General features: G+C 34.1%; 3 protein-coding genes and 1 long non-coding RNA gene across 4 annotated transcripts in view; 1 reads left to right on the top strand and 3 right to left on the bottom strand.

The window, feature by feature from the left end:
- Positions 1–1,150: 1,150 nt before the first annotated feature.
- Positions 1,151–11,710, bottom strand: LOC120342220 (uncharacterized). The gene is made up of 17 exons (XM_039410966.2): positions 11,424–11,710; positions 10,969–11,156; positions 10,410–10,531; positions 9,795–9,992; positions 9,192–9,357; positions 8,631–8,807; positions 7,906–8,082; positions 6,896–7,035; positions 5,908–6,053; positions 5,137–5,289; positions 4,462–4,597; positions 4,161–4,298; positions 3,449–3,626; positions 3,201–3,318; positions 2,781–2,907; positions 2,137–2,263; positions 1,151–1,847 (listed from the first exon to the last, which is right to left on the bottom strand). Exons 1-17 carry the CDS (start codon positions 11,698–11,700, stop codon positions 1,560–1,562), a joined length of 2,856 nt encoding a protein of 951 aa, XP_039266900.2. The 5' UTR covers positions 11,701–11,710; the 3' UTR covers positions 1,151–1,559.
- A 13-nt stretch (positions 11,711–11,723) lies between these two features.
- Positions 11,724–13,400, bottom strand: LOC120342221 (death-associated protein 1 homolog). The gene has a single exon (XM_078110623.1). It carries the CDS (start codon positions 13,347–13,349, stop codon positions 13,041–13,043), a length of 309 nt encoding a protein of 102 aa, XP_077966749.1. The 5' UTR covers positions 13,350–13,400; the 3' UTR covers positions 11,724–13,040.
- A 1,310-nt stretch (positions 13,401–14,710) lies between these two features.
- Positions 14,711–25,506, top strand: part of LOC120342659 (ATP-dependent translocase ABCB1-like) — a 77,771-nt gene continuing 66,975 nt past the window's right edge. Inside the window, exon 1 of the mRNA XM_039411586.2 lies at positions 14,711–14,722. The gene's annotated coding sequence lies outside the window, so the exon portion shown is untranslated. The remainder of the gene's footprint in view (positions 14,723–25,506) is intronic.
- On the bottom strand, positions 24,015–25,313 carry LOC144421059 (uncharacterized). The gene is made up of 2 exons (XR_013474924.1): positions 24,604–25,313; positions 24,015–24,346 (listed from the first exon to the last, which is right to left on the bottom strand). It is a non-coding gene; the product is annotated as an uncharacterized LOC144421059 (long non-coding RNA).

Genomic DNA, 25,506 nt, shown 5'->3' with positions numbered 1-25,506 from the left:
ACCGGTTTCGGTACGAGTACCGGTACGGTACCGTGATATTTTGACAACAATGTCCTAGCTAGCCTATAATGTATTGTTCATAAATCAGTCATCATGGATAGTCTACTTATTATTTCATTACTACCAAATGTTAAATATTCTGATAGTTTACTTGTACCGAAACGCATTGATGGCGCAGCCGAAACTGAAAACAAATTTATCAGACGCAACAACGTCTAAAATACGAAGCCGCGCGACATGTGATGCCAAAGTCTCCTTCATCATCGACGCAATGACGCAACATGGTTTTGCGCTTTTTATCGGTTTCCATGATCGCGGGCCTGTCTGATAGATCTGTCGCTTGATCTAACAAATTCACTTTGATATTCTGCCACAGAGATATTCATATCTGGTTCGATCATTACAATTTTGAAGTCCGATTTAAGCTGCTAATAACGATAGAGCACAAAGTTGCACCAATTGACGCTATTTATCAGACGCTTCCTGTGAAGATTTTGTGAGAATGATCAGTCAACGCACTTGCTTAGGGGTTGGAATAAGAATTTGAAACATTATCTTGAATTCTTAGGGCCCGTCCATTCACCACCATCTTTGTACCAACTAAACTCTACCAAAAGCGCAATTATGTTAGGAGAACAAAATCGAAATTTTACTTTAAAAAAAGCTGTTGCAGCACTGATTCGCGAAAATGGCCATAGAAGTGCCGCAATGGTAATTTATGGGAAGAATGTATATTTCCGCACCTAAATATGTCATTGACGTGACCAGTGGAACTTACAGTTTCTGCCAGAGCCATTACGATCGAAAGTCATAGCATCTGCCCCGACTAGTGGCAGGTGTCATTTACGCGAAAATCCCTGGACGAAATCTTACACGAATGCGAGGATCTCGAACTAGCGCGTCCTTTCAGACGCCGACCGTCGAGAAACATGCCATGCATGAACGGTCATCAAAAATCCACCCAAAGTCGTATTGTTACTGAAACCTAGTTTCACAAAAGTTCACTCTTACATGTCTTTAAACTTATGGTGAAAATATCCGTCATGGTCTGATAAAAAATTAATAGGTAAAAGTGTTCAGAACATTCCGTGTTCTATTTAACTAGCTGTAATATTTAACTCGCTATAATTCCATCTCAGGCACAAGCAGATTTCATAATTTTTTCAAGTATCATTGTATTGTTTATAAACAGAAGGTGATTGATATGAAAATACAAAGGATATAGCAGCTCTAAATAAAAAAATATATATCTAAAACACATTTTGGATGCAGTCGTCACTGAATCTAGTACAAAATATAAAAAACAGCATCCATTATTCACAAATGATAGCAATGTAGTATATAATCAACATGTTAACAACAACAAATTAAAAAAGGTATAAATTCACAAAAAAACATTCCTAGTTTGTTTATCAATGTGTTACTCAATGTTTTGGCAATAATTCGGAAAGAAAGATGTGCAAACTAAATTTCAAACGCAACACATATAAAAAAAAATTTCAATCAAAACACCTGAGAACTGAGACCGTAGCCAAAAAGTCAAAAATTTCATATTCAACTCAATCTGAATCATCTAGTATATTTTCAGTCATAACTACTAAATCCTTGAGCATCTCTGCAGTACAATCATTCACATTTTCAGTCGAATCGGTATTGCTCGAAGCTGGTTTAGCAGGAACTGATTGGGTTGCACTAGAAGTCGTACAAGGTTCAACCACTTTGCCAATACTAGTTCCATCAGTGCTTTTCAATTTAGGTTTATTTACCGATGTGTCAATGTCAAGTTTTCTTGCTTGTGCGCGAGCCTCTTTGAAGGTTGACGAAAGACCTTGCTGTCGTAATGTAGCCTGTAAATATTTAAAGAACATTTTAATTTTATTCAAAACTTTAACTTGTGTTAATTCATACTTTATACCAAAAGTCAGGTTCATTTTTTTGTGATTTTTTTTATGCCCGTTGACGCCGATGGGCAAAAACAAATCTTGCATATATAGAAATTCATCAAAATAACTACGAATATACTACCATATATTTGATAATTAGCTTGAAACCATGTGGTACAAACATGCCTAGCCCTGTAAAAAATTAATTAGCAGAATTGCTATAAAGCGAAAAAGTACAACTTGAAACGAATACCATTAGAAGATTATTATCCATTTTTAAACTTTTCACTCGAGTTTGCAATTTTTCAGTTTCTTGTCTGCATTCTTCAACAACTGCTTGTAAATTTTCAGCAGCTCTTTTCTTCTCTCGAACTGCATTTCTGTAAAGTAATTATACATGTAATGAAAAATAAAACAGAAACAGAGAAAGCACGAGAGCTTTGTGACTAAACAACTTGTTAAAAGTAAAATGCATATCTGAAGAGTAACGTTAAATCTCGGCCATCATCATCAGCCAGCTTCCAATCATTATATAGTTGAAGAGATAGAAAGATTGTAATTCAAGAAACAACATTTATGCTAACGAATAAATATATGCTATAATGCATAAAAACATTCCACAGTTTGGATATAGTTTGTTGGGGTCAGTTTGCAAGAACATGAAGATTATTGAGGCTCATGTCATGACCCGTTGTGTTTCACTATGCTTAAGCATTCATGTAACAGTAAATATGGTAATATAAAAAATATATATATAAATATGAAGTAATTTAACTATGTCGAAGTTAATATTCAATGATACATGTTTCATGCTTAGTTTCGAAAGTTATTTTATGAATCAAATGATATTTGTTAGATTATGATACAAGCAAATATATGATGATGAGAAACAATTACCGTTCACTTTGTCTTGAAGTGACAACAGTTCTAGCATGCTCCCTTTGTGATTCCTCGAGTCGTTTCTCCAACTCTCTTTTTTCTGCATCCCACGTTTTCCATGCTTCTTCCAATTTCTTTTCAATATCTGGAATACAGAATGATGTGGTTTGTAAACTTCCCAAAATTCGCTGTCTTCTTAAACTCAAAACATGGGAAGTCAGAATGTGGGTCTAAATTTGTGTCAGATTGAAGTTATGACAGATAATTTGCATATTGAATTATTTTCATAAATATTTACTTACCAAATATACATTTCACTATGATATTTTGAACTGTCATTTTAATACCTAATCTAATATATACAAACCTATAAAACATGAAAATTAAAGGGTATAAAATATGTCAGATTGTTAAAAAGAATTATCCGTAAAAAAGCACCTTCAGCACAATTCTCTTTAGCGGCTTTTTCACTATCTCTTGCATCAGAAGCTATTCGCTCATAATCCTTCAGTCTATCCTCCATCGATTCTATTTGAATTTTGCACTCTGCAATCTCCTGTTTTTGAACAAATGAAAATTCTTCATAATCTATAATAAATCTGTATAATATAGGGCATGGGGACATAGATTAGAAAATAATTTCATAATTCTAAGCCATACTCTTCATATTTGAAATAGCAAGTTACCTCAGATTTTTGTTGTACGTCATGCTGTAATGTTGTGACATTCTGTTCCAATTCAGATTCTCTCTGCCTAAAGTTTGTCATAGCTGCTTCGAATGATGCCGAATCACTACTTAACCTTTGACTCAATGTGTCTCTCTCTTTTGTTAATTGTGAAATTTCAGCAACTAAGTCGGGTCGCCTAAAGAGAAATTGTGTGTAAATTTGTCAATTAAAATACGGCCGTAGCCAAGCAAAATTGAAAAGGTTCTATTTCTGGTATCAAAATAAAACTCAAGATTACAGAAGCAAGAGCATATGGTATGATATGATGGTTGGTATGATAGAATCATCAAATTGGTATCAGGAATGTCCAAAACAAATCGAACATTCAAATACATATGACATTCAATATATCGAATATAGTAAATTTTTGAATTTAGGAATAATATAGAATTTATAATAATAATAAATTCGATGATTTTGAGCTGTCAGACAAGCAGATCAAAACATACGATATCTCAACTGAAACAAACAACAGCGCAAATAAAAACAATGACCTTTTATATTTGTAATGTTTCAGATGTGATTAACATGAAGACGAATGTATTCGATATTTCATATTCGAAAATATGCTTTCAGAATGTATTCGGAATGATAAAATACTCGGTTTGGACCATCCTATATTGGTACTTAAAAAAGTGAGTGCTTTCTTCTACTTCAGTTAATAACTTACTCAGCTTGAGTTAAAATGCCTTCTTCCTTCTGAACTGATTCATCAACAGTGACTTTTGAGTGATCTTCTCTTATTTGTTTAAGTTTTGCCCTCCATATATTATCTTTTCTCAACATGAGATCTTGAACTGTACGTAATCTAAATCAATAGCATGACATATCTCATTATTTAATCATTTAATCAAGAAGTTTGAAAGTAATGAGTTGAATCTAGTAATCTGGTGATGAAAAGTTGAGTTGATGCACCAAAATTTGTGCCATTATTAGATAAATTAGGGATTTATTTATTTACGTAGCTTTACCTGTTACTTGCAAACATAATCCTTTGCTCCAAATGGATAGTTTTTTCCGAGAGTGAAGAAAATTTGGTTTGAAATTCCTGGGAAAGATTTCCTGTGGACTTGGCAACATTTTCCGACATTGATACTAAACTTTCTTCTACAAGGCAATATAAGAGATAGTTAGCTTCTAAGTATACTTCAATAATGTGAATACATTATAAACTCTCTCCGAACTGAGAATTTATTCATTTTTATTAAAATGACAGAAAAATTTGAAAAGCATCGTACCAGATGCTACCAACATCATTACAGGACCATGGCCATGTTAGATAGAACAACTTATTCTCAAAAGTTCATAGGAGAGGATTTACATATTTATACTGGGGGAGAGGGAACCAGTTATTTGTTGACTTGATGGTGAATGAAGCTGTAACCGACCATCAGTTACGTAAGCCACTCTAAAGCGACAAAGAATCCATCCACTAGCACATAATTAGCTCCAACAGGATTTGAACCTGCGAACAACACATCAGAGGTGATGTGGCGAGCATATTACTAACGCTTAGCACGATTGGCCACACTGCAGAGTCATTTTCCATCCAAATTTCATGCATATAATGCTTCATATTGTATCTATTGCTATCATAGGCAATTAAGATTATGCAACTATGATAATCCGCAACAGCCAATAGATACCTAATTGGGCAATACTTTGTTCCGTTTCCTTTAATTTTTCAGTCAGATGGTGATTTGAACCGGACAGCGAACTATTTTCTCTTTCTTGCATTTCAAGTTGAGCTTTGCATTCACACAGTTGATTCTCCAAAATAACGCTGACTCGCTGTTCCTCTTCAAAATGAAAAGATGGATTTAAATCACACAGAACGTTGAACATTTTATGAACAGATTTCACGAACATATTTCATTTAAATTAATTTTTATAGTTATTCAGACCCAATAAACCTTTAACCTAGCAATTAATAGGGTTTGGAATCTTCTTTGAAAACAATTTTTATTTTGAGTATACTAAATAGTTCAATCAGATGATGAAATCGAAAAATACTGTATAGAAATGTAGGTACTCCCATAGTGTGTGTACCAGATTAGGGTTAGGCCATAATTTTATTCCAATTTCCCCAATTTTAGTTCTATTACGAGTTCGGGGACTGTCTGTGTTGGCCAAGTGAATATACCCCATGCCCATAGGTTTTAGTCCCTTTACACAACTTGATGTAAAGTAGGCGAACAAAATTAGTTACCTTCATATTGGTACATATATTTCTTGGGTGCCTTTTAATATAATTTCAATAGGTTCAACATTACTTAATATTTCCAGATGAAAAGGACATGGAAAGGACATGATTTTGAAAAGGAATATGTGCAGTAAAAAAGTTGCTTTCAGTTTATAGATTTCAGGTAAACATTTCCAGAAACATGGGATTGCTAATAATAAAAACATTAGAATACCTCCCAACTTTTCCTCTAAATCTTTTTCAGCAAGCGTATACTTGTTCTGTATATTCTTTGTTGATATTTCATTAGATTTGAGTTGAACCATGAGTTCGAAGACCTTTTCTCTCCACCTTCTGATGACAACATGTTCTGGATTACCTCTGAAAATAATTATAGAAATGTTTATATTTAGTAACATGATGCCCATCCATATAAATTGAAAAATAATATATTTCTGTAGAAGCTCACGGTACTGCCTATCAATATGGTGATCATATGTGCTTTGCGGTACAATATAAAAAACATTGAGCATGTTTGAAATAAAGAAAAGATTGAAAGGCTAGACTGGCGCCATGTACCATAGGTGTGACATAAAAAGTTATATTTTATGAACAATATTTACAGTGTTACAAATGCAAAAGTGGAAAACAATAGGCCACGTGCCAAAACTGTGAATTTGTTGATTGCAATATCAACAAATTTCTTGAGTTATTTTTTAAGCTAAAACATCAAAATTTGGTTTTAGTTTGGTTATGGCAGCATAAGGCGGGCCAGATTGAATTAACAAACGGGCCGAATTTGGCCCGCAAGTCGTAGTTTACCCATATCAGCATCAGACCCTCTCGCTCACAATATTTTTACACAATCCAGTGTTGTGTTTTGATGAAAATCAGCTGATATTTGGGTGAGATATTTGCACAAATGATATATCTCTTTTAAACACTACAGTGCATGTATATAAATGGTTTCGACATTTTTTTTTCGATATTCTCATAGTGTGTGTACCAGTTTAGGGTTCGGCCATAATTTTATTCCGATTTTCCTCATTTCAGTTCTATTACGAGTTCAAGTACTGTCTGTGTTAGCCAAGTAAATATTCCACCTGCCCATAAGTTTCAGTCCCTTTTTACAACTTGATGTAAATTAGGCAAACAAAATTAGTTACGGCCATACTGGTACACAGGGGCGCTTTTTCATATAATTTCAATAGGTTCAACATTACTTAATATTTCCAGATGAAAAGGACTTCGCATTGGCTTGAATTGCTTCTTCTTGAGTTGTCAAAATTTTAGTTATCGATTGAAGTCTAACATTCTGCAGTTCTAATGTTTTATTCAATGATTCTTTTTCACTTTGAAGAGCCTTAAAATCAAAAAGTTTAAATTTTTTTATCAATAACATCTTCATCTTCTTTCACAAACGAGTACTAGACAAATTAATAATAGTTCACTACTCTTTAAGCCAAGGTTTCTCCGAATGAGCCCTTGACTTCCCTTCAGTCACAAGGTGGTTCTCTACCATTCGCAATGGCCATAATAATTTAAACAAAAATTAACTGCGATTTATTCATTATTTGGCCGCAATGCATTTATTCCTTTTACATTGGTTTGCTGGCGTTTTGATCTTAATGTGGTAATCAAAATCACTGATCGAAATCATTAGATACAATTCTTTTTTATTGAAGAGCAGAGAGTCGCAAGTGTGTTGAGTCATAGGAAGGGGGGCTACAAATTATGAAAACTCGATAACCACAGTTTTAAAGCAGGGGTGTTCAACAGGCAGCCCGCGGCCCATCACCCAGCTTGCCAAGTGTGGCCCTTGTCAACAATTTTCCCTAATCTGAAAGTTCATGTTTAAAAAGGTGCACCCATGTGTAAAAATCCATAATTTTTTTTGCTCTTGTCACTGCGGTAAATCTTTCACAGTTTTACCACACAGTTTTTACGGTGAGTGACTATATTATTGTAAGGCTAAGCAATATCTTTTTCATTGTGGGAATTTTTTTAATTCATTGTGTACATGCAAAACTTAAATTTATTGTGTGACTCAGCTAGATGTCTGAAGTTGGTTTTATGGCCCGCCGACAAAAAAAATGTTGTACACCTCTGATCTGTTGCATCAGAAAAATGATTGCGACTGCATCACCATTTACCTTGTACAAATAAGCGAACACAAGTTCGAATAATCTGATATACTATTTCTTAAAAATGAACAAAAAATTCAGATGTTTACCACAATGTTACTTTCGTATTGGTTTTTATGATTTTTCCATTGTGATCTCTCATAATCTTCCGACTGTTGCTGCCCAATGTACACTTGTAATTGATCGACTTTTTCTTGATGTTTCTCACAAGTTTTTTTAGATGTTTCGAGAGTATGTTGAAGGTTATTGAAGTCAATTTCCAGCTTCTAATAATAAAATATTTTTGTTTTACAGAGAGTATATTGTTCAGCAAAGATAAATAAATGTTAATCCCTTAATACAATAAGGAAGGAAAAAGGGTATTCTGACAATACAGTCATCAACAACAACATAGCGCCAATTGTCATATTTCAAAATAGAATAGAAAAAAAAGCATGTATTTATTTAAACATTATTCACAAACGTTCTAACTGTTTGAGAGTATAATGCTTTTTAAAGATAAGCACAGCAGAGAATTTTTGTTGCTAATCAGTTAAAGTGTGTGTGGCATAGGGCTCCAGTGTTGTCATTGAACTTTATTAAATTAATATTATTGACTCTTAAAGTACCGGTAGTTCACAAAGTATTAAAAAATTCTACTTTTTTCTATCACAACAAAATTGACAAAAAATGAGAGCCTCAGAATCGAAAACAAAATAATTGTAACATAAACATATCTACTCATCATATAATGAATACATAAGAGACACTTAAACATAAATGCATTCATAACACACAAGTTGATAACTCCCCAACTTAGATATTATTATCTAACCTGATTTTCAGATATTTTGTTTTTCAGAGATATATTCATATCTTCACAACTTTTTTTCAATCTTTCTATATCTTGATTCAATGCTTCCACAATGTTATTGTGAGAATTAACTCTTTCAGTAAGATTACTATTTAGTTGAGTAATTTCATCTTGATGACAGCTTTCAATTGTCTCAATCTATAAATAAATAAGATATTCAGGTAAGTGGCTTGTTCGAAAGTATTCAGCTAGATGTTTTACTTAGAATACAGTAAATTAAAGATAATTAAAAAATCTAGTAGTCAGGTAATTGAAATATCAGCAATGTGTTACTAATAATTTATCTTCAATTCTTTTTGTTGATGATTAAAATGCTATTAACTGCTTGTATTCTTCAGTTATTTTCAAACTAAATAGAACATTGCCATATATAGGGTTGTTCTAAAGAATTTTCTGACACAGAATAGTTTCTCAGCAAACCTATGCATTTTTTTAAATTTCATATAAACAGCAGAATAATAAACAAATCAAGTTGATTATGTGCAGGATTAAATGGACTAAACATTCTTGATATATTTATACCTTTTTTACATGTTCAACTTTCAACTCTTCCATTTTCCTTTCCAGAACAAGTTTATCAGCCTCATATTTCCTTGATAATTCTTCAAATTTACTGGTTGAATTAGATGCATTCATTTGTTCCGCCTCATCAAATTCTTGTCTCAATGACTCAATCTCAGTGGAGTGACTAAAAAATATAGTTAGGTGATTTTTGTTATACAACACAACACTCATTCGCAACTATCACCCTGAATAAGCCCAGTTCAACCAGCCACAGATATCTAGCTATATATGAGGCACAATTTTTGGAATCTTTTTTGTTTGATAAGACTGGTAGATTAGATTTGAACCTGAAATTCCAACACGATTTATGTCTAATGCCAAACCGTTAGGCCATCACTCCCACTTCAGCTTTTATGCAGCAATGAACAACCTACGATAATAATGAGTGCATCAGTCTTCATTGCTATTCATTTCAAATATTATTCCCTTTACTCAATTTGAAGAAAAGTTTCAGGATTAGCCTTTATTACAAGAAAACCATGATTTTGAGTATCTGAATTCTAAAATATTTTTACTGTGAAACACACTATTCAGAAAAATAAACTCATTGTATAATAATACCTTTTTGACATTTTGTCCTTTTCTGCTTTCAATTCTTTGACGGTTGTTTGCAAACTTTCAATCTCCTCATGATAATTTGTCTCTTTTTCATTTTTTCTCTCTATTTGCGATTCCAATAATTCCATAGAGCTTTGTAATTCCTTGTTTTCTTTATCTTTAGTTGTGATTGCAACTTGGTATTGGGATAACTCACTATCTCTGTACATAGAAAAATATTGACCTAATAATATTGATTGTTCATATCTAACCCGGGGGAGAGGAAAGTCGATGAGATTTTATCATATGGCTAATCACACTCCTCATCCAATTACCAAGACATGTTAGGTGTGAGAATAGTTAACCAATTATTTGTTTGAGATTCATGGGACACTATGGTGGAGGAAGCCTAACTAACCAGCAGTTACGCAAACAGACCTGCAATGATGAGAAGTACAGCAATCATATTCCACTGGTTTCGAACCCATGCAGGGTAATCAGAGGTGCGATGGCAATCTGGGCAAAACGCTTATTATATCATAATTCATAAGCCATAGTAATGTTGCAATCAAATAAAACTAAAGTGCTTGGAATACGAGTGTTTTATTTTCAAAATAACCTGATGTAATGATTTAATACCTTTTAGCTATGATTTCTTTCTGATTATCTATGTCTTTCTGAAGTCTTGAAATATGTTGAGTTTGATGCTCAATCACTGCTTGATGGGCATTATTATCACAGCTTCCTGGTGCAGTGTTTTCCTTTGATGAAAAAAAATAAAGTTCTAACAACAATTCATAATAAAACTGTAAGAGCTTAATATTTTACTGAATAATCAACAGAAATCTATTTAACCACCTTATTTTCAATATTGCAGGAATCGCAATATACTTAGTACCATAATGTTAGCTAATGCTATCATGATATAAACAATTTTGATTTTGTAAAAATTTTAATAAAGACTATACATGCAATAGTTTGGTAATAGTTAACCTCAATGACCTAGTTAACTGACCAACTGTTAATAAAAGTATTAGGTTGAATTCCACTTCATCAGGAAACAAGCAGACACCAGATGCTGCTTAAACTTGCTAACTACGGCATGCTATTGATGCCATTTAAATAAGAGGTTTTAATAGGGCCCGATGATAAAATTCGGCACATACTTTGAGAATATGAAGATTAAATAAAATACTACCTTCTCAGTAATTCTTGATTTCTTGCATTGTAGTACTGATTTCAGAGCTTCATTTTCAGCCTGTAATCTTAGAAGTTCAGAGTATTTCTCAGAAGAAAGCTGTTGTGGAATCTGCATGGATTCACTTTGAGATGGCAACATTGAAAATCCTTGATTACGTAATATTTGAGGAGGCGTTTGATAATGTCCTGAATTATGAAGAAAAATTCGATGAACATTGTGAAAATGTAATACTGAAATGCTATGCAATTATCCAACTACCATGAAAGTTGAATACAATTCGTCTAAAGTATAGCTATTCATAATTCGATGTAATAATATATTTCTACAACAAAAGTACAGCTTTTTACATCATTTGTTTTCGGACAGACATGAACTAGGTCACTTTCAATTTCCTAAGAAATAATAAACCTAATTATAATATGAATCACATTATTGTTGAATCCATAACATACCAGGAATAAAGCTTTGCGCATTCTTCGATGGATCAAGACGTTTTCCAACTTGTATAAAAGGAGGTATATTAGACATCGGTTTTGTTGTAGGTGATGAAAAGTCATGAGGTGGACGAAGTTGAAAATTCTCTCCAGAAATTCCAGATTGTCTGTTTGAATTTACCGATGTTGATGACAAAGTGAAATCATCTTGTTGAGCAGACACAGATGGAGTATTTTCCAATGAATCTTTTTCATTTGGATCAAAATGTGATGGCGGAATTAATCTGTTATCCATGATATTTTTTTCTTAAAATAACGCTAAAATTTAAAATAAACCATCGGAGCAATTTCACCATGATTATAATGAAATAGAAAGCAGTAATACGAGTTTAGAACTTTTTCATTTTAAAATAAGCAAAACTGTCAAAAAACTAGCAAATAGTGCCATTTTTAATATGACAGGCCCAGATAATACACAAAGAAAAATGATAAGTTTCAAATTTGAAAGTTTCAGATGAGTTAATTTATCCCATCTTTCAATATGACAGTAATTGGCAGTAGAAGATCAAAAATAAAACAACACAGGAACTCATTGCAAATATATTTTAATAAATCGCAGAACTGGGGATGTTTCAAATGGTTAAAATAATGGTTATATTCTATATGAAAATTTTTCATTTTACAAATTCAGGAAATGTGAATATTTTTGGCATAAAACCTTCATATTACAAAAAAAAAATAACCAGTGGAAGTAACTACATTTTTCTGGTATAACTGTTACTGCACATCATAATCCTTATATTGCAATGGGGTTGGTCTATACACACGATCTCCTTTAAACACATTCGATATTTCAGATCAAATTTTTCACTAAGAGTATGTATTTAGATACGGCCATTTTCTTTGCGCACAATTAAAATCCAGTTGAAAAAACTGAGCAACTATTTAATGATCTCAAAGAACTGGACATGAACATAAAAACAAAACAGAATAATTCACAACAAACATGATTCAAAAATTTGGCAAAAACAAATAAAACCACCATAACTCAAATATTACCCTACCTATGATAGATACAACATATTACAAAGATTATATAAGACAGTTGAAGTAGCATTTAATTTACCGTATTGGCCGCTGCAATAATGGCCAGTTCGTTGGTGTATTTGCTGCTGGTGATAAGTTTAAATAACCTTTAAATTTGTTTCAATAAAATCATGAGATTTTTAATCGATAAAATAAAAAGATTTATCTATTTTCATTTACTCATTTTTACAGGAAATAATTATCATTTGAGATTTCCAAAAATCGAGCTCAAGAATATAAGAATCACATGTGTTAAAATTCAAATATCATCAAAACAGCACATGTAAATACCCAAAACAAATTTTGAATATTCTTCTAGGAATGTCCAATTATTCAGAAACTGACGCACCAATTTTGTTTTGATCTTAAATTTTGCTTAAACATACACTGTACTATGTTATTATGAAATAATACGATAAAATATCAACTACGACTAAATCAAATATATCCTTCACCTCCACCACTATCTACCAAAAATAATAACTGTTCTGCTATTGCAACAAAAGTTTTATTTGCAGAAAAGCAATGCTCCGATGACAACTCATTATCTCAGCGAGGTTGCTGGATGATCATGTTTTGCTGCTTTGGTGGTGGTTTTTGATGAGAAGGGATGGGCTTTTCATGCGCTACTTTCACAGATGCTGGTGTGAAATCTTTGTCTCCATGAGTCATGGCCCCTGAAACAATAACAGATCTTTCTGCAGGCTTCTGTCCATCTCCTTCCCAAGGGGATTCTGCCTCCTCTTTTGTAATCTTCTCTTCGTGAGCTCGAGGAGCTTTAATCCGCATTCCGCCCGCTTTAACAGCTGGAGCATGACCAGCTTTAAGTTCGGGATTCGATTTTTCAGGTGAAGACATTTTATAGACGTTTTAATGATTTATTTAGAGGACTACAATAGCAAAGTATGAATTGAAAAATTGAATTCAGTACAAAATATTTCCTTATTAATAATAATAGCAATTTATTATACCTACTTACACTTCATATATCCAAGTCTGGCAACTTTATATTATAATCAGCTTGGTGATATATTTTTAACAAATACTTTTATTTACCTGTTTACTGTTCACTCTTGATTACAAAATCGATAGTCATTTGGGGGCCATGTCTGCATGTTCACAACACGACGTAAGTATCTCTAGTTGGTCTACAATTTTTGCATATGCAGATATGTTATTCCTAAGCCCCACCTGCAGACCTGACTACTATGACAGCACAATACCTTAATGTAATAAGGCCATCCAAACTATACTGACTGCAGAACTGTCATCCAAGACTCACAGACGATCACCCAAAATCGAGCGAGCAATTCCTCTTGTTTTCTTGCCGTAACGATCTCAATCTGAGAGAGATCATTGCCGTTACTGAGTTCGTTATCGTTGGCGAAGATGCCATTTTGTGCAATCGTAGCTATACTTACTAGCTTTTGAAATGATAGTGAGGTCGTAATCTTTGGATGACGTAGTCAGGTGGTGGGTGGTTAGGAATAACATACAGACATATGCAAAAATGGCTATACCATGCCAAATAGAAGTAATTACGTCGTTTAATCTTACATGCACCCAATTTGGCAACCATTATATAAAACTATTAATATGTGGAAAATAAGTTTTCATTTTTTTTTTCAATATGTACAGATATACAGTAATTTATCTCAATTTTTATTACAGCCTATTAGAGCCAAGCCTATCTATGTAATTGTGCAGTTGCAGAGTTGTGTGTGTATGTGAATTTATTTAATGCTTTCAGGTGAGTGAACACGCTTTTCAATTTACTCTCGCTATAGTCTACTGCTGTATCTGTATCTCAGTCAGTATTTCTGTATTTGTATGGTACACAGCTTTGATCAAGGAAAATCATCAAGAGTCCTAAACTAAAAGTGGAAAGAGTATTAGTATAATAGTTGCAATCCACCACTGACATACTTTGTTTGCAGTTTGCAGAATTTCAACGACTTAGGTACCGTATTTTATGTAAGAAACACTCATAAAAAAAATCGCATTCAGACCTCGTCAACGCACAACGTGTGCAACGAACCACATTGTTTACGATTACGTGTTGTGTCACATGGAGGCAATGTTCATAATTAACTGAATACGGTCCGTCCGCTCACGGCCGCTTCACTACGCTTGAGTGGGACTGTACTACGTCATCGTTTTGCAATATCTTGAAGCTTGGGTAAGCGGATTTCGTTTGAAATTTATTTGCGTATTTGGAATGGTTGTATTAATGGAAATAGAAAGATTTTCAGAGGCATCAGGATAAAGCAGATTGTCATGGCATCCTTCATTCATCCCTGCGTCTGTACTACAAGTCATCAAATTGGAGTAGAGGCAGAGTGATTTTGCTACTCTGTGATTGCATCTACTGGATGGTAATTTAAACCGGAACTTTATACTAGGATTATAGCATAGTGTGATAATTCAGACGAGAATATCGGTCAGAAACCGAAGACTTATCGATCGAAAGTTAGGGGATCCCCCATAACAGCGCTCTTACTCCATAGTGACACTTTGTGTCCCATCACTAATTGATTAATATTTCGCTAATTATACGACATAATTCATCCAAAATCAATAGGCTTCTGATACGAACTATGATGAATGCACATGCAAAATCTGGAGCAGATTCAATCTCGCTTTCGTGAGATATCGCGTGCATCTAACAGACAGACAAATACCTATCAACATACTTACCGATTAAAATCGATAAGTAACAACCAATGGCACAGTAAAATATATACATAATGATAATATGCAAGTCAATTCGGTATAGACTAGAATTTACACATTTATCCCGGGGCAGAGAAAAGCCGATGAGACGGTTCAATCATACGGCCCCGATTACCATTCCATGTCGGGTATGGGATTAGTTAGTTATTTGTTTTCGTAAGCATGGACTTGGTGGTGGAAGGAAGCCGTAACCAGCGGTCACGTGAACCACCCTACGACGACGAGGAGTCCAGCAATTCTCTCGCCCATAACTACCCCGCATGGAATTCGAACCTGTGAACCCACGCAGAGTAATCAGAAGTGCGGGAGCGAGCGTATTCCTAACGCTTAGCAAGATGAGCCACACTATTAAGATTCACAGTTATTAATGTATATAAACCATGTATCTTCTGATCCGTTTGACACGCAAAACATTTAGTTTTAATATATAAGTTGATCAAAAGACACAAACCCAAAGAGTTTAGGCGTTGATTCTTAAGAAAGAAAATTATAGATATACACGAATCGTTGAATTCAGGCGTTGAAGCTTGAAAACTAAAAATACACGAGCGTGAACTCGGGCTTTGAACTTGAAGAGTTGAAGTTCAGTTCTGGTCGACTAACCTATTTTTGTGTCAAAATTCTGTTAATTAACACACCGCCGGAGACTGAAGATTGATTGTTTGCTTGATTCCTTAAATGTTAATGTGTTTTTCATTGACTTAGTTACTGATAAATTGCTTCCCCATTTTGATTGACAAAAGCAGGCAAACTACACCGGAATGTCGAGTGACATAGCAAAACTGAAGTTACCGGCATAAATCTCATCCTAATCTTTAAGCTTTTTTGTCTCATCTTCCAAGTTGACCAGTATGAGAACGAATATTTCAGAACATAAGAAAGTGATGTTTGTGATCCAGATGTATTTATTGATTAAGGTGCAGAGAGGTTTTGATATTGGACGCTTGCACTATGCACGCAATACTGAAAATAACCGCGTTTACCATGGGAAAGCAGCTGGAGCCTTTGGACCTCAAAGCCAGTAGTGGGGAGATGATGAAAGTTTTTTGCTTTGCAAGGTTGTGTAACCTATTATACTGCAGGAGCCGTGATTTGCAGTATTATCGACTTTTTTATCACCCTAGAGCAGGGCTTATCAACTTTTACCTATGCACTAGTTACGCCGTTATCGAATGTAAAAAGTAAGAGAGAAATTGACCAATAACCCAACTCTTTTCATGAAAAGCAGGGGTTTTAATCTCATATTTGTCCTGCGCTGAAATAAAGCGTCTAAAAATGTGAATTTATGTCCTCAGGACTGATTTCAGAATAACTTAGGCCTATTTAAAAAAGTCTCGGGCTTTTCGCTGGACGAAGTATTTTGTTTTGTGTCGCCGTACATAACTACATTATGATCTCATAGTAGTAAAATTTTCTTAAAATTAACCAATTGAAATATATTCTTGTTGTGCGACGTTTTTCTATCGCAGCGAGTGGTACACGCTCGAAATGTAAGCGATATTTTATCACTTCCAAATGTCAGATAACGTTCATTCTTATATTGCTGCGTAGAAATGAGCTTTTCTTCCTAACAAGACCATATCTATATTTCTGGCATGTACGGTTACTTTCTTCCATTTGGGACTTCATATTAGGATAACAAGCCATTACAAATTCATATAAATGAATGGATTTGCTTGGTGTCTGATGAATAATAAATGCCACCTTGCGAAAAGCAAGAATTTTTTTAAAACGGTCACCTCGCGCAAGAGTCAATCTTGCACTTGTGCAGTTTCATTGGCATGCGATACTTAATGATCAATCAAGCCGCTAAACTCCTACCATATTACCCCAAATGGGATTATTTTCGAAACTATGCTATAGTACAACTTGTCGACTATCGGGTTATACTTATAGCCATTCTCCGTTACCCGCGACAAAAAATGCCGATTGAGCACATGTTTCATGCTCATTTTGAAAAAAATCTGGATCTGGAGTTGGTGTTCTTGGTAAGATTAGAATTTGTTATTTGATACAGAAAGATGCGAATGCGCGAGATGCGCAGTATTCGGAAACAATTACAACTGCGCCAATGTTTGCGGATGACAGTGTAAGTTCAGACATGGTGAAAATGACAAGAAAATATAGTATTCATTACAGGTGAGTCTTGCATCATCGGACTCATTACAATTTCTCCGCAGGACAAGCAGAAAAGCGCCGATTGGAATCAGTAACAAGGTAGGCCTATGTCAAATTAAGTCTCATTTAAAAATATTTCAAGGTCCTTTGATTTGTTAATAGTCTGAGAATATCATGGGGGCAGATTTCTCCACAAGCATTGCCCGCCAGACATTTTTGATTTTGATATCTTTTTGATAGCCAGGCTAATGCGTAATAATTTTGTAAGTTACAATATATATTCTGGATCTAATTTCAGAACAACAATACGCTGGTCTACAACCTCATTCATTTAAGGTATTTTAAATTAATCTATATTCTGTCATCAAAAATGCATTGAAATAGCCTTCTTATTGAAATTAAAATTTGACAAATGTCTCTTGTTTTTAGATATTCCTGCTACAGTTGTGGACCAAAAAAATTTGGTTGTTTCAAAGGGCATAGATAGATAATCGACTAATCGTATTCTCATTGAATTATATATTAATAATATCTTAAACGTTTGGCAAACTTCATTATTTTTTTTTTTCTATATATTGTGGTATATAAAACGTTTAGCCACAATTCGTCGACGAAACAATTTTTGAAAAGCCGGGGGTATTGTCAGTTTTCAGCCATACAATATATAAATATTTTTATTACAACATGAGTTTAAGTAAAATATATGCATTCTTTTAAATCCAGATTAACACGCTCAAACCGTTGAAACTGCCGCCCATTGGAAGTAACATCAACCTTCAGGTGCGTTTAATTGGTTTGTAATTGAAATATATGTTTTCATTTAATACTAGCCTGCAAAAGTTTTGTGATGCCTTCAAAAGTTAGATACGTGGTGGTCACATGGATAAGATTTTAACTGCTGACGGGGAAGTGTTTAGATCAATACGTAGTCAGTCGCAGGACGGTGCAAGCACTTGAAAAAGCCAGTTGATTCAGGACGCTTACCATTACCGTCTTAATTTGTAAACGCTGAATTCGCAATAAAAAATGTAACCATTGAAATGTAAAGTCCCCTGTTTTTTTTTTTTTAATTAAATTTATTTTGGTGTATAAATGATTATTATATAGATCTTGCTCTCAAGTGAGCTTCACGAACAATACGTATCATTCCATATAGTCTATCTATATTATCTCCCTGCATAAATGATTGAAAAATGAAAGCTAGAAGAAAATTTTATCATACTTTTATACCAGGAAAAGTCAGCAATATGAGACCAAACACTGCTCCATCAACACGAAAACAAAATGTACGCTCATCACCAGAGGTGTTCTGGACTCCTTTTGACATGGAGCGCAGTGACTTGCATATAATTAATCGCAATCTACCCAGTTTGAAAGATTATGCTCGGGTTCGTCCGAAGTCTCGAAGCGAAAAGGCTTGTAACCGTTCTCAGTTATGATTTGTTACTCTATATCAGTGGTGCACAACTTTTTTGCTATTGGCGGCCACATTGCATTTGTTTGTATTCAATACGGCATCCAGGGGATTGATGAGCGTGCCGAAGACGCGCGAAATCTTTTAGCTTTTACGACGTCATAACCACATAATTGACCTATGCGAGGTGCAGTCTGACCAATTATAAAGTATGTATGACTACTTGAATGTATAATATTCGCATTTTAAACGGATTTTTCTTTTCGATGGACTTATTCATTAGCAGATATATTGCAACAAGTTGGATTAAGGTTGCACAGTTTAAAAACAAAATCGAAAGTCGGGGAAGGGGGAGGGGCGGTCGCCCCCATTTTCTTGTCCCAAAAAAGTATAATAAAATGTCAAATATTTTAATGAATTTATTCTATAAAAGTTTTGAAAGCATAGCTGCCAAATTCTATATTTTGAACTTTTTTTGTTTATATGATTTTGGATGTGGACGGCCGCATTATTTTTTCACGACGGCCGCAGGTTGTGCACCGTTGCTCTAGTAGAGTCTAGAAAAAGCTTACCGTGTTCCCCCGAAAATAAGACCGAGCCTGAATCTTAAAAATGATTTTAATATAAGGCTAGTCGATGGCAGGAAACCTATTCTACACGTTTTAGATGATTGATATAATCTATGTTTTGCAGTTATTTTGAATAAAACGTGTTATTTATAAGTAAATGGATATCGGTTTTCATATTCTGTATATTTGAAAATCTCGTATTTCTGTACTTTGTAATTTTCTTTTTGATATATAAATGAAAATATAAAAAATTCCCCGAAAATAAGCCCTTGTGTTGTTTTTTTGGAAGAAAATTGAAATAAGACCCAGTCTTATTTTCGGGGAAACACGGCAGTAAAATTAGACTAATACCGTACTTACTACTTGTATTTAATGTTTTAGAGAAAATCAAGAAAAGAAGAAGAAGAAAGCATCGAAAGGAGACATAAAGGTATATATATATAATAAATTTTATGTTAATATACTGAGTTGATATAATATTAGCACCGGATAGCATACTTATTCAAAAAATTATACTTCGGTTAAATAGGATTCAAATATTATCAAAATTACCTAATAACCCAATGAAGAATGCATAAAAATACCAGCATTTCGATTTCAGAGCAAAAACCTTTTCGAATCCGATCCAAATGCATTACAATTCTGGTCCAACCAAATTTCGTTACAATGATAACATGTTTCACAGAAGAAACACGAATCGTTTTTATTTTCGGTCTCTTGATTAGTGTTGATCCGACACATGATCATCAAGCGTTCAATGGAACCGGGACATAAATATATGGAATTAACAGACGTCACATGTTTAGCAGTTGTACCATTTGAGAAGTAGGATACGTGATTCAGATACAACCGTGGCAAATCACGACTTTCACCCTTTATCTAGGTATACGGCATTTTTTCTCATACGACGCTTTGTCACGCCTTTCGATACGAACAAGGCCCTACACGAGAAACAATCGAAATATTACGAAATGCAAGGAGTTACTTTCATTTGAACGGGACGGAATCCTTTAACGCTAAGGTGTTACTTCCCGAGGTTCATTCAAATACAACAAGGTTACCTTGACAGAAAAAGAAACGAATAACAATTTTTTACGGGCCGTCAAGAATGCTATACCCTGGTTGGCAGTTCGGCGCAACTGGTTTATTCTATCTGATTACCCTGTGGCTCACCTCTTATCAAGCATCTAACACCAAGCATCTGACAATTGCTGGTGTATATTGGGATAAGCATTACTGAAACCGCCAGTCATTAGAATGTTTACGGTGCTTCACATTTTATTTATCTTCAACTAAAAAGGCCCTCCTTCCAAAATTGTTTTCAGTCTCGGTGGTGAAGAATTTAAAAAGTCACCCACCCATCTAATAATTTAACTTGTTATCAGTGCTCAAAATCCATAATTCGCATTACTTTAATATGTAAAGAAGACAGCCAGTCTGCCATGTCAGAAATGTTTCTACTTTAATGAATACAAAATTCAGTTGAGTGCAGTTATGCCAAAAAATTCATCTTGCATTTTGAATATTTTATTAATTTCTGGACGAGCATAGAACACTGCAGAAACTACCATAACCTAATGGAAGTGCAGAGGCGCATATTTGCATACTTACTAGGTTGCAAAGCGATTTACAATCAAGATGATAATTAAATATTATCGGGATATCAGCATCGGAATGTCGGTGATATCGGCTTTTTGAAATATCGGGGTATTATAACCTTGGGACAAGTAGGTCACTTGGAGTAAGTGAGACACGTGGCACAAGGGGGACAAGAGTCTCCGTTCATTTCGTACACTGTTGTCCTGACAACACTTCATCGCGACACCATATTATATGCTAACATTTTTCCTTCGTTTCCATCATTTACTATCCATACTATGGATAGTAAATGTTGGGATTCCATATGGTGAAATAAATATGGTTTCTTTTCATAATACGTACATTGAGAATCAATATATATATTTTATATACGTCACTTGTACAATTGGCTACATTTCTTTTAATTTCAACATGTACTATCCATATGGTGAAGTAAATATGATTTGATTTCATAATAATTATGTCCGTACATTTAGAATTAATATAATTTATATACATCACTTGTACTATTGCCTTACATTTCTTTTAATTTTCAACATCTACGATCAATACAGTGAAATAAATATGATTTCATAGCAAACAAAATATACCGTATGTATAATTAGAAATAATATAAATTATGTATATTAGGTGAATTTGTTTGGTCGGTTCATCCAACAAAGACAATACAATAGATCAATGGCATAAGATAAACCGGCATTTGAATTTACACAGTACCTCGTCTACTCGATATTTCTGCGGAAGTGAGTAATTGGAGAAAAGCATTGCGCGATTGCACCACTGAACGACTGCCGGTTGAGCAGTTGCGCAAGTGTTTTGCTAAATATGATTTCATTTCAAAAAAATATGTATAATTAGAATCAATATAAATTATGTATTTTAGGTGAATTTGTTCGGTCGGTTCATCTAACAGAGACAATACAAAAATCAATGACATAAGATAAACCGGCATTTGAATTTACACAGTAACTCGTTTACTCGGTATTGCTGCGGAAGTGAATAATTGGAGAAAAGCATTGCGCGATTGCACCAATGTTTTGAGCGATTACAACAATACAATACAATACAATTTTATTTCGATCTTTCGTCTACAACACAAATAAAAAGAACACAGACAAGGTCAACTGAAAGACCGGGAAAACGGGCAAAACCTATATAAAGGTTTATAACGAACGCTGTAACCAGCGATTGTACCCATTCACCCATATTCACACACGTGGAACACACCAAGACAATCATACTAGAATAAATTAATGAACAGAGTACATGATCACGAGAAAATAAATTTCACGGGCAAAGCTTACTTGTAACAATGACATTAAACAACATGATGCGCAACTCCGGCATTTTTGTCCGAAGATCGTATTCGATAGCACGCTCCAATGCACATACTTGACGAGACGAAAACGAGCGGATGTGTGCTGCTTTCAAGGCGTAGCACGAATGGTGTTCGTGCCTGCTTTGACAGTTGTTGTCGATTTTAATGATATTTTTGAAAGTTGGGGTAAAAAGAAATCGGTAAAAGGTAAGGTGAATACTATTGTTGTATATCACACCCGGGCATCGCACTGTTAAGTACATGTGGGAAAGCCAGCCTTTGTCAAATACTACGAAGTTATTAATTCAGTACGGTACGTAGTTGCCCATTTGCCGAAATTACATATTTACTTACCCCTTATGGTTTCAAATAGTTCATGCACCTCCAGTTAGATTTTTTTAATCAGTGAGGATATATACTCATTGTTGATTGCTGCTCATTGTAACATACTATTACGCATTCACTTTTATTTGCGTATTGAATCAAAGTGTTAACAAGTTCACCTAACATTTCACTCATACCGGTCTATATTGTATAGTCTGATTTCTCAAGTATTTGGAGCCACGTAACATTTCTGCTCTTCATAAAATTCTGAAGCACATTGTTTAATTTGTCATATTTCCGTCAATACAATCAAAAAACACAATAAGCTCAGCAGTCAATATGACAAATTCGAAGACCAACTTCGAACAGAAAATTTACATGTGTTTGTATATTAATATAATTATACAACGACTTAGTTACTAAAAATCAATATCAATAATAATTCAAGCAATCCTATGCCACGCAATGTAGTGCGAAATGTCTTGTCGAAAAAATCTGTCATTTGTTTTTTTACTGATCTATACATGAAATGATAAAAGTAACTTTTTTGCATTACTGGAATTAATTAAACATTCGTAAAGATCCAGATAAACCCATGATCATGTGGCCTCGTTAGTTAGAGTTTGTACTATAAAATCATTTCAGACTGGCCTTAGTATGCTGGTGACACAAAAAAGATGCCAAACGCCAGGACAAATGTAATTATTAAAACATTGAGTTTATACTGTAGTATTTTTGTTAATTTTAGGTTCATATATTTAGATTAAGTTATTTTTAGTGTATGTATTATTCTTTCCTTATTCAAAGCTTGTTCAAAAATGATTTTGATGGTTGTACATAGAATTTTACGATTTTTTATAATAAATACTGTAACTTGCAAATGTTGCAATAATAGTGGAATGCAAATATTAATATGTAATTGCATTTGAAATTGAAGAAAATAATAAAACTTAATCCAACTGTTTAGTTGCATCACAATATGTGTCACAAACTAAAACTATCTTAAAAATATCTTTTAAGTATACATTATCAAAAACTGTTTGCGGCTCTTTTTACAATTTTCAAAATGCAATGCGGCTCTCGAAAACCCATGAGTTTGACACCACTGATCTATTCTAGCCGATTCAAGCATTGCTTTGGGAAATTATATCACTTCAATTAAATTGAAATAATCTCGCTATATTGAATACAAAATCGTTGCTATCATAAAGCTAAACCAATTCAGCCACTCGAAATATATTGGCCTTCACAAAGAAATGGAGGCAAAATTGAGAGTTCATGAGCTATGAACATTTGTTCTTTTCTTTGTCTTGAACTTTCCATACTCCACAGCCCCTATTAATTTTTTTTAATTTTAATTACCATGTGATGGTCATACATATCTTTAACTTGTATTTTCTGTCATGATGTTTTATCTCAATGTGCCAAACTATTAATTAGTGTGCATATTCTGCTTCCAGATGACATAAATGTATTGTCATGTTTATTACCTCAGCTTGGAGTATTGACAAGAAAAAGGTGCCAGTAAATTAGGTAAAAAAATTTTCAACTCATTGTTATAATCAGAATTCACAATCAATAGGAATTATAAACAGCCAACAATCAGTGAGAATTATATGCGAAATTCCTCAGAATAAATTTGTCTAAAATCGGAGGAAGGCAAAAAATATAGGTAGTTTCCATCCACACAAGCATTTCAAGAAGACTTGCTCGAGCCAAACTAAATGAGCATCGTCAGGTGATCGGTAAGGCTGCAAGTTGAATTCAGCCCTGCAACCTCCTGCATAGAAGATAATATTAATTAGTGGGCTATGAGCTAAATTCCTAAATTTAAACAAACCTATCTACGATGCATTATGTACCAGCAATGTTACCTACGATTAACTGAATATGTAATATGTCTAATAAATTCACCTACAAAAGCAAGTTCGATAGGTGCAAACTTTGTGTTATGGAATTGTATCGCAGCACAGTTTTGTATGACACCCTCTTTAAATGAAATTTCAATGATTAAGCGCAAACATTAAAATTACTAACTTTGAACTTTGTCATTATCTGCAAAATGTTCCACACAAATCTTTCCGCTATCGCGTTTGTAATCTTCTCTGATAAAAAAAAACGTCCATGATGTCCAGAATTGCTCTTTACAGCTTGCCTGTTATTCCAGCTTTCCAAGTAAGCAAAACTTCTTAGATATAGAGATTATTTTGTTTTGTTACAGGCGCAAAAAGGCAGGTACTACACGTAAAAAAGACGCCGAGTAGCAAAAGCGAGCGGAAAACGGACGCGAAAGGCGACGAGAAATATGTGCATTGGAGCGTATCATGAAATACAATGTTTTGCCTGTAGTCTTATGGAGTGACGTCAGAGTTGCCTATCATGTTGTTTAATGTCATTGCTTGTAATGTTGTAAATAATTTTGATGAGTGAAAGTCGTGAAGAATACAAAAACATTTAGAAGTTATGTGACGGTTCCTGTGCCGAAATGCCAATAATAACAATTAATTGATTAGCTGCTGTTTTTTGTAAACAAACAAAACTAAAAAGTAAACAACAAACATAAAAACACGAAAACTAGTTTCGGGCGTTGCTTTGGTTCGAATTCGTAGAAATTGGAGTAAATGTTTTTATTCTTTGCAACGTCCAACATTCCGGAGCTTCCATCTTATTGTGTTGAACATCGATTGTTCCTATGAATTGTTTCTCTCGCATGAATTTACTGACCAATCCAGTGTCGGCAGCTAAGTCGATTATTTCTGTTTCCTCGAAGTCCCTTAGATTCAATCACTTGTTACAAGTAATCAACGCAATTCTTATCAAAGCAGCTCCAATGTATAAAAGCTAGTCTGTATTCAATCCTGTTTGTCCGGTTTTCCAAGTTTTAGTCCAAATATTTTTTACTCCAGTAATACCACGTCCGCACCCGACGGCGGTCTGACG

The sequence above is a fragment of the Styela clava genome, chromosome 3, assembly GCF_964204865.1.
Source record: "Styela clava chromosome 3, kaStyClav1.hap1.2, whole genome shotgun sequence".
Taxonomy (NCBI): domain Eukaryota; kingdom Metazoa; phylum Chordata; class Ascidiacea; order Stolidobranchia; family Styelidae; genus Styela; species Styela clava.
Note: the sequence above shows the minus strand (reverse complement) of the source record. Positions and strands in the feature narration are given on the sequence as shown.